The sequence below is a fragment of the Garra rufa genome, chromosome 7, assembly GCF_049309525.1.
Source record: "Garra rufa chromosome 7, GarRuf1.0, whole genome shotgun sequence".
NCBI lineage: Eukaryota > Metazoa > Chordata > Actinopteri > Cypriniformes > Cyprinidae > Garra > Garra rufa.
Window position 1 is genome coordinate 38,150,442 of NC_133367.1, and position 19,482 is coordinate 38,169,923.

At 32.9% G+C, this 19,482-nt stretch overlaps 1 protein-coding gene across 1 annotated transcript; it reads left to right on the top strand.

Moving 5' to 3' along the window:
- Window positions 1–39: 39 nt before the first annotated feature.
- On the top strand, window positions 40–18,919 carry LOC141339219 (protein SSUH2 homolog). The gene is made up of 12 exons (XM_073844847.1): window positions 40–141; window positions 10,147–10,242; window positions 12,288–12,372; window positions 12,517–12,646; window positions 12,729–12,789; window positions 12,868–12,992; window positions 15,693–15,755; window positions 15,832–15,911; window positions 16,003–16,095; window positions 16,331–16,436; window positions 18,141–18,248; window positions 18,546–18,919. Exons 1-12 carry the CDS (start codon window positions 117–119, stop codon window positions 18,678–18,680), a joined length of 1,107 nt encoding a protein of 368 aa, XP_073700948.1. The 5' UTR covers window positions 40–116; the 3' UTR covers window positions 18,681–18,919.
- Window positions 18,920–19,482: the final 563 nt, after the last annotated feature.

Consider the following 19,482-nt stretch of genomic DNA (forward strand, 5'->3'; position numbering starts at 1 on the left):
ATTACTGTCCAGTTTTCAGAGTTCAAAACTGAGGAAAAGCTCTCAGTAAACATAAATGGGAAGCGCAGCTGGAGCCAGGATCATCTGAAACAGACCTCAGAAGCATTTTGTGCGTTATGGATGACAAAGACGAAGATATAGGTGGGTAAATGCTGAAATATGTGCATATTACAGCGGTTTTATTTTAGTTTTTTTACGTTTTACTTTAAGATAAACTATAATATGTTTATTGTCTTCTAAATGGCTTGCAAGAAACGAAATGATTTGCATCTGTAGCATGTAGTAAAAAATGTTTTTATATAAAAATGCATTGTCAATATAACATTAACACTTCATATATCCTAAGACATTTTAAGTGATTCTATTTTGTCAAGTAATAATAACACGTTTTTAGAGACTAGTTTTCGTCTGTCAAATAGGTTTTGCAACAAAATTATTCTGTTCTGTTCTGTTAAAGAATTTCAGTTTCTCTGCTTATAGTTGTACAAAACATGATGATCCATATTATCTAGTATGTATCTCATGTACTTCAATGAAAGGAAGGAAATATGACCTTTGCACAAATGAGTTCACATTGTGAATGTCACTATTGTTTGCTTTTTTTGTCCTAGAGTAAACGAATGAAAGATCCTAGTCATTTTAACATTCTATCATTCAGTCTATTCATGTCCAGTTTTAAGTGAGAAGAAAAAGATTTTTAACATGATTCAATATGTTTCCCCTAGTTATAAATAATTAGCTAAAATGTTGAAAATAATGGTGTTTTGAGAGCTAAGCATAATTTCAGAGGGAACTGTCAATATGCAGTCAAATGGGAAAACATGTAAAAAAGTAAAAAAGTTACAGAGTATCGCAATATTGTGTTGCATTACATTTAAAAGTAACTTTCCCTAACACTGGTATTTATTATGGAAAAGTAAAACAAAAAAGTGTGAATGAATACTTTTGTGTACATATAATTGCATGCTATTCAATTTAGTACATTTAAAATATATTAACTTTCAATGTCGAATAACACTATTTTTTTGTAACAGGTGTATAACAGTGTAAGTATATTTTTCATGCGCACAAATATTTAAATATCTAATGACTAAATACGTGCAATTTCCTCGAGGTGGTGCTGTTTAATAGACAATAATGACGTGATGTTTCACTCATAACTATCGCAGACATAAAACAACAGAATATCATCTGCAAAACATTAACTGGTTTGAATGGGTGTACTTCAGAGCAATTACTGTACATTTATATAAAAAATAAATGTCATTGTTATTTGATGGTGGATGCAGTGAATAAGCTGCCAGAGATCAAAATATTGACATTGAAGTCATTGAAAACAATAGTTTTAAAAAAAATGGCTGAGATCGCGAATTTGAGCCAGATGCTGAATGTACCGTGGAAGTGCGCTGGAAGTTATATATAAAAAAATGTCCTGGCTCTTCCAAGCTTTATAACGGTAGTAAATGGGTGTTGAAATTTTGAAGTCCAAAAAAAGTGCATCCATCCATGATAAAAAAGGGCTCCAGATGGCTCCAGGGGGTTAATAAAGGTCTTCTGAAGTGAATCGATGTGTTTAAAAATATCTATATTTAACACTTAATAAACACTGTTGTACACTGTAATAAGTAATAAGTTGTATTTACTTAGAAAACCTGTGGAAACTGATTGCCTCACATTTCTCAAGCAAATTATTGTCATTAATATCATTTTTGAGTTGATATATGTATAGGTTACCAGAAAACTTGAGTATTGGTAACTCAATTTGACAAGTTTAGCCAACTTAGAGATTTACGTTAAGCTTAGTGCACAGAACTCAAACAAAACAGTTCACTTAACAAGTCTTCTTTGTTCACATTACTAGCAAAAATGTGTGGAAACTGATTGCCTTAAATTTTTCAGTTATTTGTTTAATAAAACTTATAGTCATTACATTTAAAACATGCTATCAAATCAACAACCTAAAAACAAAAAAATTTGCATATACTCTACTCAGAAAATAAATACATTTGTTTGGCCATACAAAAAAACAGTGAAGAATTGCAATTTCAGGTGTTGAAATGCAGAAATGGAGAACTCTGTGAACAAATTTAGTAGTAAAATTTCCTAGTTCCCAATCCCAAAAATGACAGATTTTTCATTTTTGGTTGAAATTATTGCATGATTTACTCACCCTCAAGCCATTCTAGGTGTATATGACTTTCATCTTTCAGATAAACGCAATCAGAGTTATATTACAAAATGTCGTGGCTCTTCCAAGCTTTATAATGGTAGTAAATGGGTGTTGAGATTTTGAAGTCCAAAAAAGTGCATACATCCATCATAAAAAGAGCTCCACACAGCTCCATGGGGTTAATAAAGGTCTTCTGAAGAGAATCAATGTGTGTGTGTAAGAATCAATGTGTGTGTGTAAGAAAAATATCTATATTTAACACTTTATAAACCGTAATCTCTAGCTTTCGATAACTGTCAGGCACATTCACAAGAAGGAATATAGTCTCGCAAGAACCAAGTTTTGTTTACAGCAAATGAAAACCAGTCTCCCTTCAGCTTTTATACATAATCCTCCAACACTTGTCTTTTCAAATCCTTGTAATGTACTTCTAATTTGTACAAATCTCTCTTGTGAGTTAGAGATTACGGTTTAGAAAGTTTCAAATACGGATATTTTTCTTATACAAATGCATTGACTCACTTTAGAAAGTCTTTATTAACCTCCAGAGTCATGTGGAGCACTTTTTATGATGGATGGACGCACTTTTTTAGAATTCAAAATCTCAACACCCGTTCACTGCCATTATAAAGCTCGGAAGAGCCAGGATATTTTCTAATATGACTCCAATAGTATTCGTCTGAAAGAAGAAAGTCATAAACACCTAAACTCTTAAAAATAAAGGTGCTTCACGATAGGGCTGAACGATATATCGTTATCGTATCTATATCTAGACAGGCCCGGTTCCAGAACTAAATCACTGAGGGTGCTTCCTAAATTAATGAGGGTGCTCTAACATTATACCATCATAGTCGACATTAGGGCGCGACACTGATGGCGCGCGTTGCTATTTTAAAATCAAAATACTTCATTTTTGTATGTAATGGCAAATTGATTATACTTTCGTTTTTTTATTAACTTAATTTAGAAAAAAAAACGTTTGGAGCATTTTTGTTCGTAAAATATAAGTTTTTATTTTATTTTATTATTATTATTTTTAAGGAACAGCGCCCAGCGGTAGACTGATCAGTCTGTTAATTTGATCAGTTTGCCTACTCAAATCATCACGATTTGCATAAAATCTATAGATATGAAATAGTTCAAGTATAAAACAATGTTAGTTTAAACGTTAAACCTAGAGATAAATGTGCGGTATTAGGCGCATATCCAATAGTTTGTGCAGAGAGTGGAAGCTGAAGACGCAGGACATGGGCGCCAGTGCATTTTTTTCAGTGGAAGCAATTTAAAATGATCTGTCATTTTTGCTCACAAAGGTAAGAGTAGGTTAATACATCATTCGGTACTGTAAAGGGTGTACTTTTATTTGTGTGCACTTAAAAAAAACCGTATAAAATAGTTTTAAATTATTACTTAACGAAATAAAACAAATAGAAAACAAAAACTCTCTCATTATGTAATCCGAAAAGATAAATTTCTCTTTAAAGGCGCGTCCAAAAAGGATTTTTGTTACACTGACTCAGAATACACTAGTTTATTAATATATAATTTAAATAAGCTTTACTCTTTCCGGCCCGGCACATTCAGTGTTATTTATTTACCTTTGTGGCAATTTTCAGCATATTGTGTGCTTGAGCGCGGATCTGTTCCAGCTGCGCTGCAGTCCGTGCCCGGTCTCGAAAGTGAAACCGAAAGTGAAGTCTCCTGTTGTTTCCACCAGCGCGGCATTTTTTTCTTCACCATAATTTATGGATGTCTAAAATATTAAAATAAGGAGAAACCTAAAACAGATAAAACCGGTGCCCGTCCGCCTCTGAACTTTGACGTGAAAATTGGCCTGAAGCCCAGCAACTAGAGGTGTAAAAAAGTCGGGCTAGTCGGCCGAGGCTGAAATGCAACGCTCTAATTGACTGCTTTGATGCGTTACAATATGGTAGGGCATTGTTTTAATGCTTACAGCAGAAAAATAAATGTTTTTTTTTAATGATTACTCACTGGATTGTTATCTAAATCTGCAATAAAATGACATTATTACAGCTTTAACTGAGGGTGCTATTGATTTCGTTTGAGGGTGCTTAGCACCCTCAAGCACCCCCGTAGAACCGGGCCTGTATCTAGATATGAACTTTCAAGATATTACTATCGAAAAAAGCAACGATATAGACGATATAGATTTCCCCTCTCCGCGCTCGCCCCGCCCTGCATACAACTCTGGCAGTCACACAACGAACATCAGTTTTACGAGTGCCCTTGAATGCACCGCTAAAGACAGCGCGCACACACTACAGAGACAGCGGAGAAATTAAAAAGAAAGAAAACGAGTGCGGGAGATAATGCGGCCGGTGGTAGTGCAGAATCTGACTTGGTGCCAAAACATAAATCATAAATATGACGTGTTGTGCAGGTCGTGCTTAACAAAAATTGCGACTGTTTCACACATACTCCGTCTGCAGTGCATATGCGTTGCGTATTTTTTTCCGCACCCATGTTAACGGATTAGAGCGTTCACACTGCACGCGTTTGCTGTCCGGCAGTACGTCCCAGAAGCGGTGCGTTTGCAGCAGTGGATTAAAGTGACAGCGCATTGTTAGCTGTAAAAATGAACATGGATTGACACGGAAATGTGGTGATTATACCATAAATGCATATAAATGAAGTCTACTGTGTTTTACAGTCAACACGTGGCTTTTTTGCTAGGTTTAAAACTAGGAAAAGTGCACTTTTAAATAAACAAGGCAACATAATGCATTTGTCCAGGTAGAAAAGTTCTTTAAGAGATTGTTTTTAACAGAGGTGTAAAAAGTACTCAAAAATTTTACTCAAGTGAAAGTACAGATACTCAGTGAAAATTTTACTCAATTAAAAGTACAAGTATCTGGCCAAAAACATACTTGAGTACAAGTAAAAAAGTACAACTTTTAAATTATACTCAAGTATTGAAAAAGTAAAAGTACTTTTTTTTTTTTCTGACAGACATACAGAAGTATGGTTAAAGGGAGAGAATGAAACAAAATTCAATGGCACAGGTCAAACACGTATATATCTAGTGGAACAACAACAATTAAAATGAAGCAAAAATACAAGAAAAGGAACTAAAAGGAAACTCCATCCTTTCCACCCTCATGCCATCCCATATGACTTTAATTTATCAGACGAACACAAACTAAGTGTTTTAGAAAGGTCATCTTTTAACACAAGTGTATGGGACATCCAAAAACGACACTTCAAAAACTATACACAAAGTGAAAATGACAGTAATTTATGCAACCCCTGTTAATGAATCAGGGTCTTCTTAAGTGAAACAAAGAAGAATACAAATACTAATATTTTAATCTTGACCACCGTGTTCACTTTGTGTGGTTTCTGAAGTGGTCCTGTCTCCTTGCATTATATTCACTAAAAATATTTGCCTGTGTTCCTCAAAAGAAAGAAAGTCATAAACATCTGGGATGACAGAGGTTCAGTAAATAGTGAGAGAAATTTTATTTTTAGGTAAACTATCCCTTTGAAGAGCAAGATGTGAGGCTAGAAAAATATTTCAGACAGAATACAAAAATGTGTTTTTCTCAGCAAATACTGATAAATAATTATTTGCAGCTAATTAGATTAATTAATGAGCAAATAATGTAGTTATTAAGATTTAAAAAAAAAAAAAAAATTCCTACTCAATGTGTCATATAAGGACATATTGTAAATGCAACCTATCAGGGTTTCCGCGGGGTCTTAAAAAGTCTTAAAAAGTCTAAAATTTAAAAATCAAAATTTTAGGCCTTAAAAAGTCTTAAATTCTCTGTTCTAGGTCTTAAATAATTTTACACAGGTCTTATTTTTCCGATGTCCATGTAACGCTACCTCTAATGCTCATTTAAATTCTCTTTCTGTTGTTTCCGTGGTGTTGTAGTTCTTTATTTCACTATTCCAAATATAATTTGCTGAATTTAAACTACAAATGAGACCAGCATGCAATAGCCAATCAGCTTTCTGTTATTGGCGCGAGTCTCTCTCGGATTGTACCGCAGAAGTCAAATGGATTTAACTTTTTAGCTATGAGGAAGTGCAAGTTTAGCGAAACTGGGCTTGGAAAAACTGAATATAGGGCTTGGCTAAGGCCAGTTGCTAACAACTGTAGATTTTTTTCTCCCTCTGTGGAAGTTTCTGCGTCTTCAGACAGAATCGCAGTATTTATATAACATTTATAATATATATATTTATAAATCAATAAATGTATTTAAAACATTAATCTCACTTTTAATTTTGCAGTGTAAATTGTGTAATCTCACTGCTAACAGCCATTTAGAATTTATTGATAAATTCATAAAATAAATTTCAAAGGTAGGCTACGCATACATTTCAAAAGTAAAAAAAAAAAAAATCGCTTCAGAATTTTTTTTTTTTAAATCAGATATTTCTAGTGGTACTTTTATGGGGATATTTTGTGTGGAATAGTATCTGCTGATATGGAAAGTTCACTGTATATCGTAGTAATAAATTTAATTTATGACAGCCATGAAATTTTGTTTACTTTTTACATTAAACACATTAAATATCACATATGCATGTAATATAATATCTATTTCCATTACAGGTTTAGGTCTTAAATTTCATATAAGGTGGTATTAAAAAGGTCTAAAAAAGTCTTAAATTTCACTTGTTCATATCTACAGAAACCCTGCCTATCCACTATCTGGTTAGAACATGACTAAACATGAATTACAATATTTGTAATTTAACATATGATGTTTATTTAAATACTTTTTTTGGAGATTTGTAACATTTATAAAAAAATAAAAAAAAATCCCACAAAAATATTAATTGTATTTAAATTCTTATCACTGATTTCATTTGCACTCAATGTTGTGCATTCAGCTAATATGTTACACAGCTAATGGCTCTATAAAAATAATGAACAAATAATGAATAAACGTTTTTGGGGGGAAATGCAATTTTGCTACGTCAATATGTTTCCTCAGATATGATGGTGAGGTTTTAAAGCCAGCCATTTATCTGATAGAAGTCATAACTAAAGTAGCAATGTGTGTGCTTGATGCATGAAAACACTGATCATTGATTGTCACGTCAGGCATGCACGTTTGAGCTTCCGTTTACCATATTTAATGTGCATAAGATACAATAAAAATGTAATGTACTTTTCAACATGAAATAAAATTGTAAGGAGTAAAAAGTACTGTTTTTTCTTCAGAAATGTAATCAAGTAAAAGTACAAGTAGTCAGTTTGATTTGTACTTGAGTAAAGTACAAATCCCCCAAAATAATACTTAAGTACAGTAATCAAGTAAAATTACTCAAGTATTTTACACCTCTGGTTTTTAATAACGATTTAATGCGAAAGGCACGAAAGCCGACTGTTTCTGTCTGTGATAAGTTTTAATTTAAAATATTTGTGATAGCCCAATTTTAATAAGAAAAGGAAGCTATACCTATGCTGTCTAAATGTGTTGCAACTTGCTTTAGCAACTTAATATATAAATCTAGAAGTCAAGTGCATTGAATAATACGTTTAACTTATTGAGTTTAAACGTGAATATGTCTATGAACGATTGTATTACTGTACTGCAATAAAAGAGTATCCCAATGCTGAAAAAGCACGTTTGTATTTGAAATCAAAATAACGGATAAATGGTGTGTTTGTGGTAAACAGCCGCGGATCAGGAACGGACTGCAAACGCGTCCTGTGTGAAAGCAAAACCAGTCCGTGCTGCTTCTGCACCGCATACGTAACGCACACGGACTGCATACACACTGTATACGGAGTATGTGTGAAACAGGCGTAAGCAAGGTAGCACAACAAACATGTTTCACCACCTGAAACAACACCATCGGGTGCTGCATGAAGAGTGCACGACAATGAGAGAAACACTGGGGACTTCTCAGTCATCCCAAAATAAGCCAAAGCAAAGTTTGATTGCTGACGCGTTCAGTAGCGTTATGCCGTACGAGTCGACGTCCAAATGCGGGTTTTTTGGTAATTTATGTTAATGTTGATGACTGGCAGTGAGTTCTTAAAAAATAAAACTACACTTTCCAAATTTTTTTGTATTTTAATGTATTTTTTTTTCTGAGAAATGCTTGGTTTTCACCGAACCCGTAGTCATATCGTATCGTATCGATATCGAGATATCTGGCATGAAAATCGAGATATGAAATTTTGTCCATATCGTTCAGCCCTACTTCACGATGCCATAGAAGAACCTTTTTGTGTTTAAATGGTTCCATAAAGAACCTCTAACTCTTGAAGAACCTTTCTCTTTTTCAAAAGGTTCTTTGTGGTGAAAGAATTGGTTCTTCATATTATAAGAAGGTGGTTCTTTAAAGAACCTTTGACTGAATGGTTCTTTGTGGAACCAAAAATGGTTCTTCTGTGGCATCGCTGCGAAGAACCTTTTAAAGCACCTTTATTTTTAAAAGAGTAGGATGGCTTGAGGGTGAGTAAATCATGAGGCTAATTTCATTTTTGGGTGAACTGTCTCTTTAAGTGCAAAACTTTGTTTTAAATCTGGTTCATAAGTCAAAATTAAAGCCTTTTAAATAGCTTTTTAAATGCTTTCAAAGGAAAATTTCACTATCTGAAACTGTTAACTCCAAATGTTATCTAAAAAACGAACGTATCCTGTTTGCTAAAAAGATCTGTGCTTTACAAATCAGCAGCGCATGTCTGTCAGTAGGAGCACGATAAATCACTTACCAGCTTCTTAAAGACACAACGGCCGATTGAATTCATCTAGACTGAAGCGATTGTTTACTTGTAGTATTATTTCTCTTATCAGTGGGTTTCATTCTTGCAGTGCTATTATTAGCCACCAGACTGTGTTAGAAAGACTTGTTCTCAGGGTGTTTTCCCTTTCGCAAGTCTGCAAGTACACAACAAGTTTGCCAATTGGAACAGAGCCATTGATTATACATTACAAATATATATTTGTAAGTTTGTAACATCCTGGTTCCCTCGACAAAAACCCAATAGGAATTTTCCATTGCCGTTTGAATTTTTGCCGAAAATCAAATATAATTATATATTTGTAGGCTATAAATGAACTGAACCATGGTCACCACAAAGGACAATCTCATTTTTTCATAGCTATAAACTTGTGATGAATGTGCATTGCAAAATTAGCGTTTGAATTGTATCAGAGACGACCTGCTCCTCCCATCATTCTCTGCTGCTGTATATTTTGAGGGCATTGTTTCTCTGGCATACAAGCCTGATTTTGCCCATTCTTCATGCTAAATCTGAAGCACAATCTCTGCTGAAGGAAACCCACACCAGCTGATATTTATATCCACTTGTTAGCGGCATTGTTCACCGACGTAACAAGATGTTTGTGTGAAGTATATACAACTCACTGATGTACTGCGGAGGGAAAGAAACTTAATGACTTAATGAACAGCTGCCAACTACTGATTGCAAAGAAATGTGTTTGTATTCTGTTGCTTAGCAGTGCGACTTGTCTTAAAGGAATAGTTCACCCAAAAGTTAAAATCTGGTGAGTTTGTTTGTTCATGGGAACAAGTTTAGAGACATTAAGCACTGCATCACTTGCTCACCAATGGATTCTGAATGGATGTCGTCAAAATCCAAACAGCTGTTTAAAAACATCACAATGGTGGATTTGTTTCTTGTAAACATGCAGCTTTTCACTTCACAAGATGTTAATTGATGCACTTGTGGATTATTGTGATGTGTTCATCAGCTGTTTGGACTCTCATTCTGACGGCACCCATTCGCTAAGCATGCAGAAACACAAAAATGGCCGTAGTCGATAAATGGTTGACAAATAGTCCAGGATTCCTGATGATGTTCCAGGATCAACAAAGATGATTAATCAAGAGACTACTTGGGGGAAAAAAGCGACTGTTTGATATCAATGTTGTTTCAGGACTAAAAAGGGATGTTGATTCTGGAACGTGTTGTTCTTGGATAAATCAGAAATGTCATAATCTCTCTCTTTCTTATGTCTCTGTAGACACCTTTGACCCCAACCTTCCTGAGGAGGGTCCGTCTGCTCCGCCTCCAGGCTGGCTGGATTGTGTAACAGGCTATGAGGAACACAAGGGTGGAGGTGAAAAGCTTTTATGTGAACCACTTGTATAGATTAAAGATAGACTGATAGCAAGTGTACTATTGTTTATAATAAACCACTATTATGTACACTAAGGCAATACAACAATAATATAATATTAGAAATAATGTATTATTATTATTACAATATTATCTATTTGAAGTCACTATAAAAACAATATTTTATTATTATTATTATTATTACAGCACTATTATTTTAATAATACACTGTTATGTATCTGCAGACAAAATAATAATATAAAATAATAATTATGATTAAAAATAAATAAATTAATAATAATAATAATAATAAATATTATTATTGTTGTTGTTGTTACAACAATTATTGTTATACATATATAATTATTATTAGTATGACACTGTTATTTTAATAATAAACTAATAATACACTACTATTATGTAGGGCATAATAATAATAATAATAATAATACTTATTATTATTATTATTATTGTTGTTGTTGTTGTTGTTACAACAATTATATATACATATATAGAACAATTATTATCATCATTAACACACTTTTTTGTACTCTAAAGCATAATAATAATAATTTATTATAACAATCATTGCTTATAACAATAATAACAATAGCAATAATAATACAATGTTATTATTATTATTAGTAGTAGTATTAATTTGTTGTTACAACAATTATTGTCATTGTTATGTATAACAATTATTATTATTAAGACACTGTTATTTTAATAATACACTTTTGTACTCTAAGGTATAATAATAATAATAATAATAATAATAATAATAATAATAATAATAATAATAATAATAATAATTGTTATTATTGTTACTGATATATAACAATTATTATTATTACTTTTATTTAGTATTATTATTAAGACACTGTTATATTCATAATACACTATTATGTACTCTAGGTAGGACACAATAATAATAAAATAATAATAATAAAAATTATTATTATTATTATTATGGCACTATTATTAAAATAATACACTATTATATACATAATATAATAAAATAATTAAAACTAATTTAAATAAATAATTACAAATAATAATAGTAATAATAATTTATTATAACAAGTATTGCTTAATAAATGTGATTATTATTTGTCATTGTTGTTACAACAATTGTTATATAATAACAATTATTATTATCATTGTTTTAATAATACACTATTATGTACTCGAAAGCACAATAAAAATAACAATAATAACAATTACAGTTAATAAAAATGATTGCTATTATTAATACATGTTATTATTTGTAATATTATTATGACACTATTATAATAATAATACACTATTATTAAGACACTGTTATATTAATATTACACTATTATGTACTCTAAGAGACAATAATAATAATAAAATACAATAATAATAAAATTATTATTAGTAGTACATTTTATTATTGTAAATATTATTATTAATATTTATTATGATACTATTATTATAATAATATACTATTATATTCACAAAGTATTATACGCATAATAATATAATAAAAATAATTATTATTAAAAATTAAATAAATAATAACAAATAGTAATAATTTATTATAACAGTTATTGCTTTTAATAATGACAAATATTATTATGATTAGTTGTTTATTGTTTTTACAATTGTTATATAAAAACAACAATTATTATTATTATTTTAATAATACATTAGTATGTACTCTAATGGACAAAAATAATAATTATTAGTAGTATTTGTTATTGTTGTTACAACAATTGTTGTTATTGTTATATAACAATTATTTGTTATTGTCATTATTGTTAAGACAATAACAAATAATAATAATAATAATAATACTAACATAATTAATAATTAATTAAGAATTAGTAAAATAATTATTAGAAAAAATAAAATAATTAATATAATTAATAGTTACTGGATGATTCAAAATATCAGTATTGATCAAAAATGTAATAACAGTAAGTCTTTAACTTGTAAAATCAATTAAAGACAGTAAACAGTCTATGACCCTAAAATCACACTTATGTCTTTAACTTCTTTAACTTTTTGTGTTCTTGTTGGCAGACTGTACAGATCAAATCTGTCCTCCTCCACCAGACTTTGTCCCTAAACCTGAAAACGACAAAAATGCCTCAGTTCCAAACGTCATGTAGGTACAATATTGTTTTCCACTGCACAATGTCATTACGAATACAAAAATCATATTCATACAACATTTAATAAGGAAAAAAGTGAATAATTTGGTATAGTGCATGATGCATATAGATTTATTAATTTGCATACTTACCAACAGGGTGCCCACCGTCTCAGAAGATGTCGCGAGAGACGCTCTACTCCAGTTTGTGGGTAAAAAATGGACATACAGCAGCAAACCAGCCAAAAATCTGATCTTCAAAGAGCTGAAGCCTTTTACAGTTTACCGTGTAAATCTTGTTATTATTTGTTCTCGACATTATTATCACATATTTTAATAACTACATGACCGTTAGTCCTGCATCTTTTCAGTACCGCTTGGAAACTTTCACAGAGTCCAGATCAAGCGCCTGGGAATCAGAGCCACACACAGGTGCCTGATGACACAGATACAATCATATGAATAATAATTTAAAAAAGCCAAAACAGCATATTAATATATTTCTCTCAGGTCAGTGTGTGGATGGGCCCCAAAATGGAATGAGCCCCCCACCATGGCACATCCAAGTGTCTTACCCACCCAAATTCACTGACGCCGTTCAGAAAGTCAGAGTCCCGCACTCGTCATTCATAAAGGTATGCCTTTAAACAACATATATTCATATAAATGTTATAACTTACCACCGAAAGTAACTCTACAAATATTGCTACAAGCAGCAGTTAAGGGGCCAAGCACTAAGAAGGCAAGATAGGTCATGCCAGCAAATAAGTAATTTTATGCAAAATGGCAGAAAAATCAAATACAGTCACTATTAATATGATTAAAAGATTTGATTAAGATTTGTTAAGATGTGGTGTGGTCAGTGTGAGGTGACAATGGCACAAATAAAGTTTGGTCTCAATATGTCAAAGCCTTGCAGAGATACAGCCTCAAGAGTCATTACAGCTTACATTTGTCGAGGCACTGTACAAATATGGTTTCGTCTATCAACATGAAATCCATCAATTTGTGTCAGCACAGACTGAAGATGATCTGACTTGATTTGGGCTAAAATCGGATGAACAGTCTAGGATGACTACGCAAAAGTATGTTTTCAACATAAATCAAAACGGCAGACAGGAAGTTCGATGGCACAACTTGTATCTCTATTCTCGGCATGACTAAGGGAATATTTTGAGACCAGCTTCATTACAAAAGGCTAATGCAAACAAAAGTTATTAGCATTTTTGGAAATTTCATTATTAATGGTTAATGAGTGGTTTACTACTTTTGACCAATAGGTGGCGCTGTTACCAAATTGATGTGGTGTGGTCAGTGAGAGGTGACAATGGCACACACAATTTTTGGTGTCAATATGTCAAATCTTTGGAGAGATACAGCCTCAGATGCAGTTTGGCATGATTCCAGCAAATTCGTTGATGTGTTAAACTTTAACCATTTTGTATATTGGCACGAAATCCATAACTTTCTGCCAGCATGGCCTGAAGATAATCTGAAAATTTTGTGTAAATCGGACCAATAGTCAAGAAGGAGTATGAAAAAGTATGTTTTCAACATTAATTAAAATAGTGACTATGGTAAAATTGGTATCTATGTTTTCGGCATGACCCAAAGAATATATTGAGACATTCAAAAGTTATTGTCATTTTTTCAAACTTTTGTTCGCAAGGTGGCATTGCTCTGAAACTTTTTGAGTACCATCAGGGCATGATGCTGAAGACACATAGCGAGTTTTGTAATGATACGGCAATACGTTCATAAAATATAGCATTTTATGACAAAATTCCATATAGTTGACACCCAAAGTGGCTGACATGGGAAATCTAAAGAGACCAGTTTTGTGATTTTTTTGGCCAAAGCATTCAGAAGTTATAAGTTAAAATAAAATTTTCATATCTCATGACCACTAGGTGGTGCTGCTCCAAAACTGCATAGGTAGCCTCAGGTAATGGTTTTTATAACACATACCAAGTTTGGTCCCAATACGCCAAATCGTTGCGGAGATATAGCCTCACCTCCATTTTTGCGTGTTCTTCATAGAATTCGTTCACACGTTAAAACTTTGGATAAATCTAAGACTGTCCTATATCAGTGTGCCAATTTTCATAACTTTCCTACAAGCGGTTCTATGGGCTGCCATAATGGTTAATGAGTGGTTTACTACTTTTGACCAATAGGTGGCGCTGTTACCAAATTGATGTGGCGTGGTCAGTGAGAGGTGACAATGGCACACACAAAGTTTGGTGTCAATATGTCAAAGCTTTGCAGAGATACAGCCTCAGACACAGTTTGGCATGATTCCAGCAAATTTGTTGATGTGTTAAACGATAACCATTTAAAAAAGTAGGTTTTCAAATATAATCAAAATAGTGGATAGGAAGTTCGGTTGAACCAAAACAAAATTGGTATCTATGTTCTCGGCATGACCCAAAGAATATATTGAGACATTAAAAAATTATTAGCATTTTCAGCTGCCCCATGATGCCGAAAGTACATAGCGAGTTGTAACGATACGGGAATGCATTCATAAAATCTAGCATTTTATGACAAAATTCAAAATAGCCGACACAGGCTGACATGGGAAAATTATGTTTGGACTCGACATTCTCCACTGAATCTAAAGATACCTGTTTTGTGATTTTTTTTGCCTAAGGCATTCAGAAGTTATAAGCAAAAATAGCGATTTTTCAGACCACTAGGTGGCGCTGCTCTGAAATTGCAGGTATCCTCAGGTCATGCTTGTTATAACACACTCCAAGTTTGGTCTCAATATGCAAAAACTGTTGCGGAGATATAGCCTCACATCCATTTTTGCGTGCTCTTTGTAGAATTCGTTCACGCGTTTTTCGAGAATGGTTTGACTAATCTACTTGAACTCCATAACTTTTTACCAGCTTGGTATGAGCCAATTTTGGTGAAAATCAGACAAACCATCCAGGACGAGTTCGAAAAAGTAGATTGTATTACCATTAAAAATAGAGGAAAGAACTATGATTTTTATTTTTGGTGTTTATTCGACTCGAAAAATAAATTTCCTTCTAGCCCTTATGGTTCAAACGTTATTAGCAGAAACATGAGTGAAACTTTGGACAAGTGGTGGCGCTAAAGAGTTTGAGTTAGAGACTCCAAACTTGCTATGGTTAATGATGAGCCTGTCCTCTATCATTGTGCCAAATTTAATAATTTTTCCACAAGCGGTTCTATGAGCAGCCATAGACCCAAGAGCGGAAGAAATGGAAGAAGAATAATAATAATCTATCGGATACAAGAGCTCTTAATTTATCTATGTAAGTCAGACTTTTGCTCATGTTTTGATGAGTGCATTGTCATTGCAGCCTTGCCACCGATGTCATGGTAACGGCAAAGTGAGGTGTCACCACTGCAAAGGACGAGGACTGGTACGTACATGTTCATTTTTTAATAATATCTGCCAATGTTTTATTCTACTGACTGCTTGCTTCAAAACAAATTCAGACTCGCTGTATGTTCTGTCACGGCTCTGGTCACAGTCGCAATCGACGCTGTACAACCTGTCACGGAAGAGGGAGAAAAAGGTAGTTCAATGGTTAAACTGACTGACAGTGTGGTGTAATGTGTTTTATAAGCTCATGTGAAAATATAAAATATCTCACCTCCTGCTTTCAGGTGTGTTTCTTGTCACGGAAAGGGTTACAAAGGCTGCCTCACGTGTAACGGTTACAGAAACCTTGTGCATTTCATACAGCTTACAGTTACATGGTAAATGTGCTGTTAAAATTGTTTTTTATGCTAATTATGCTAAGTCTGTGTTATGGTAAGCTAGTGTACATGTGAAATGTTATACACTGTCTGTGGTCGATGCATCAGTCTGTTATTAGCTCTCATGGTCTCAGTTCCTGTTGTAGTTCCTGCTTTGGTCTACACAATAATCTGCTCTGTTCATCTTTGTTTTATTTATGTGGTTATCTGTGTATAACACCATATTGTTTCACAGGAAGAACCAGGTGTTTGAGTTTATACCCGACCGAGTGCCTGAATTCCCGATGAAGAAGTTTGAGAAGGTGTCTGGGGAAGCATTCTTTGTAGATGAAAACCTCCTGGTATACATTGGTTTATTTAATTAACTGATACATTCATTATAATTTTGATATTTAAATAGGTCTATCCACCTTATTTTGCCTGGTCTAATCTGCGTCCAGCTATTGTTTTGCTGTACAAAATAGCTTGATTTGCGGCTAATTAAGCAAATTAGTGTGTCTTACCATATTATTTTAATGTCTTGTTTTAATTATGAACCGTTTACAGCATGTTATTTTTCTCGATATTAGCGGCTACTTTTCCATGTTTACGAGATGTAGAGTTAACCCTAATGTTCTCAGACCCAGATGGTCAAATATAAAGTTATAATAACATTCCCTAGTGTTAATAGAACAAATTATTCACAAATTGTCAGCATGATAACAACTTTCAGACATCCGCCGTAAAAAAAAAAAAAAAGATAATTTACCTCAGTTTACATGAGGAATGGATTTTCACACGAGATTCTCTGACTGGTGTAGCCTATGTGGTAACTCCTAAAGCTGTATTTAATTTGATTTATTGCATTACAAGCCCTTTTTTCTGGTTTTCTGTAATCAAATTGTCTTACCTCAATGTAAATCATTGTGGAAAAGGTAAAAGCCGAGAGATATAACCAGCATGCTGACACCAATGTTCGTAATGGCGCCCTTTAGCGGCGGTTATGGGATTGCAACGCAAATACGTCGGGATAAAACAGCAATCAACTTTTAAGGTTTGTGACTCTGGACCAGCTTATAAGTTATAACCAGTTATAAGGGTAAATTTTGTGAAATTGACAATTCTATTAATGTATGGTTTGTTAGGATAGGACAATATTTGGCCGAGATACAACTATTTGAAAATCTAGAATATGAGGGCGCAAAAAAATAAAAACATTGAGAAAATCACATTAAACGTCGTCCAAACGGCATCAAAAATTAAGTTTTGATATATTTACAGTTGTAAATTTACAAAATATCTTCATGGAACTCTTTATTTAATATCCTAATGATTTTAGGCATAAAAAATCGATTATTTTGACCCATAGCCCATGTATTTTTGGCTATTGCTACAAAGTGCTATTACGACTGGTTTTGTGGTCCAGCCAGGGTCACATTTGTGCTCACATTTTCATCCTATGATTAGGTCACATAAACTAATTTGAAGGCTAAATAATGTTGATTTCGAAATTACGAGTATTGTTTGAACATTAAAAGTTTCAATATAAATGTAGTACTTGTTAGTCAGGTTAGACATCATTGAATTTAACGTGGATGAAAACAAGGCTGAGGGATAGACTAGCAAGAACTGCATAAATGCCCTAGATCACATATTGAGTTTTTGTGTACTTAAAGTTGTTTTTTAACCATGGTATTTGCAGTATAACTGCAGTTATACGAACGATAATCAAAATAACGCTAAAAAAAAAAAAAAAAACACGGTTCGCCTAGCCTACACATTTACTTTAATAAAACCATATACCACAAATCAACCACGGTTTTGCTATAATAACCATAGTTTTACCATGGTATTTTCAGTAAAACTGTGGTTATATACAAATGTAATCAATACGCCAAAAAAAAAAACGTCTTCTGTTCGTCGCGTTCCTGTGTTCATTTCTGTCAAAAATTAAATATGCCACTATCCTGTCCCCCTGATGTCTATAGATCCCTTGATAATAATCATATTTATTAACTTAATATACACCACACAGACTATATTAAAGACACAGTGCTTGTTCGCAGGTTTATCCGATAGAGGGCTTCCCTGACCGGGAAATCTGCGACGCCTCAAAAGGCGCGATTCAGAATCACCTGCTAAAATATTCTGCTGTGAGCCGCATCCTGCAGCAGGTGAGCAGAAACTGTGCCAGCAGTGTGTGCTACCAAATACAAAGCAGAAATGTAGGTAAAATACATAAACAACGCAACTAAGAATGCAATTCCACATTTGACCACCATGTGGAAGCACTGCCTTGAGCAACTTCAAACTTTTTTTTTAACTGCTTGTGCCTGTTTTATGGAGAATGATGTTTAAAACTGTTTCCACATTTATAGGTTAAAGTGTTAGCAATTTATGACCACAGATGAATCAGTTGATATTGTAGATAATATTCTCTGTCACACTGACATTTAATAATTGTCTTACAGCGTCAAACGATTGAGCTGGTTCCTCTCACTCATGTGTATTACGCTTACAGTGGGAAAGACTACGATTACTTTGTTTTCGGGCGAGAAAACAAAGTTCACACTACCAAATACCCTTCTTCCTGCAGCATTTTGTAATAACTCTATTTGTTTTGTGTCTTTAGCAATTTTGCATTAATTCATAGCCTACCTTTTTTCATAAGGTGTAAATACGTATATACAGTGCGTATTTATAATGTAATATAAACTGTAAATGTCTATTAAAATGAAGCTTCTTTGTCCTCATTCTCTCATATAAGCATATCGCAGCATGTTTTTAACTGACTGTTTCATTCTCACTGTACCTGGTTCTGTATATTAAATATACATGTATTAGTATTAAAATTCATTTGAACAATTTATTTTGGCTTCAAAAATGCAGTTGATTTGCTACATGTTAACAAATTTTCTTGATAAATGTATATATATTTTGGTGATTATATTTTGATCGTTTGAAAGGACTTGAAATGTCTTTATATCTTAATATTTGAAAATATTATGTGACTATTAAGAAAAATGCAAGCTAGTTTTATTTTATTGTGCTCACTTAAAATATGATTTTGTGTAACAGTTTAGACTTTGTAGGATGAAATGTACAAAAATAAATAAATAAACAAGAATAAAAAATAAATAAAAATGAAAATGGCTTAAACTATAGATGTTTAAAATCAACATACAAAATCTCTTTTAAAAAAAAGAACAGATTTCTGTAATCAGATTTTAAATGTTAACTCTTATAGATACTAAATACAGGGTCTTAAGAAAAGTCTTATTGTCCCCTTTCACAAAACAATGCCTTAAAAAGCTATTTAATCAAAGCAGAAGGTCTTAAAAATATAAAGTTATGGCATTAAACGTTGAATATACTGCAAAATGTATGTTTCCCAGTATCTTTGTCCTG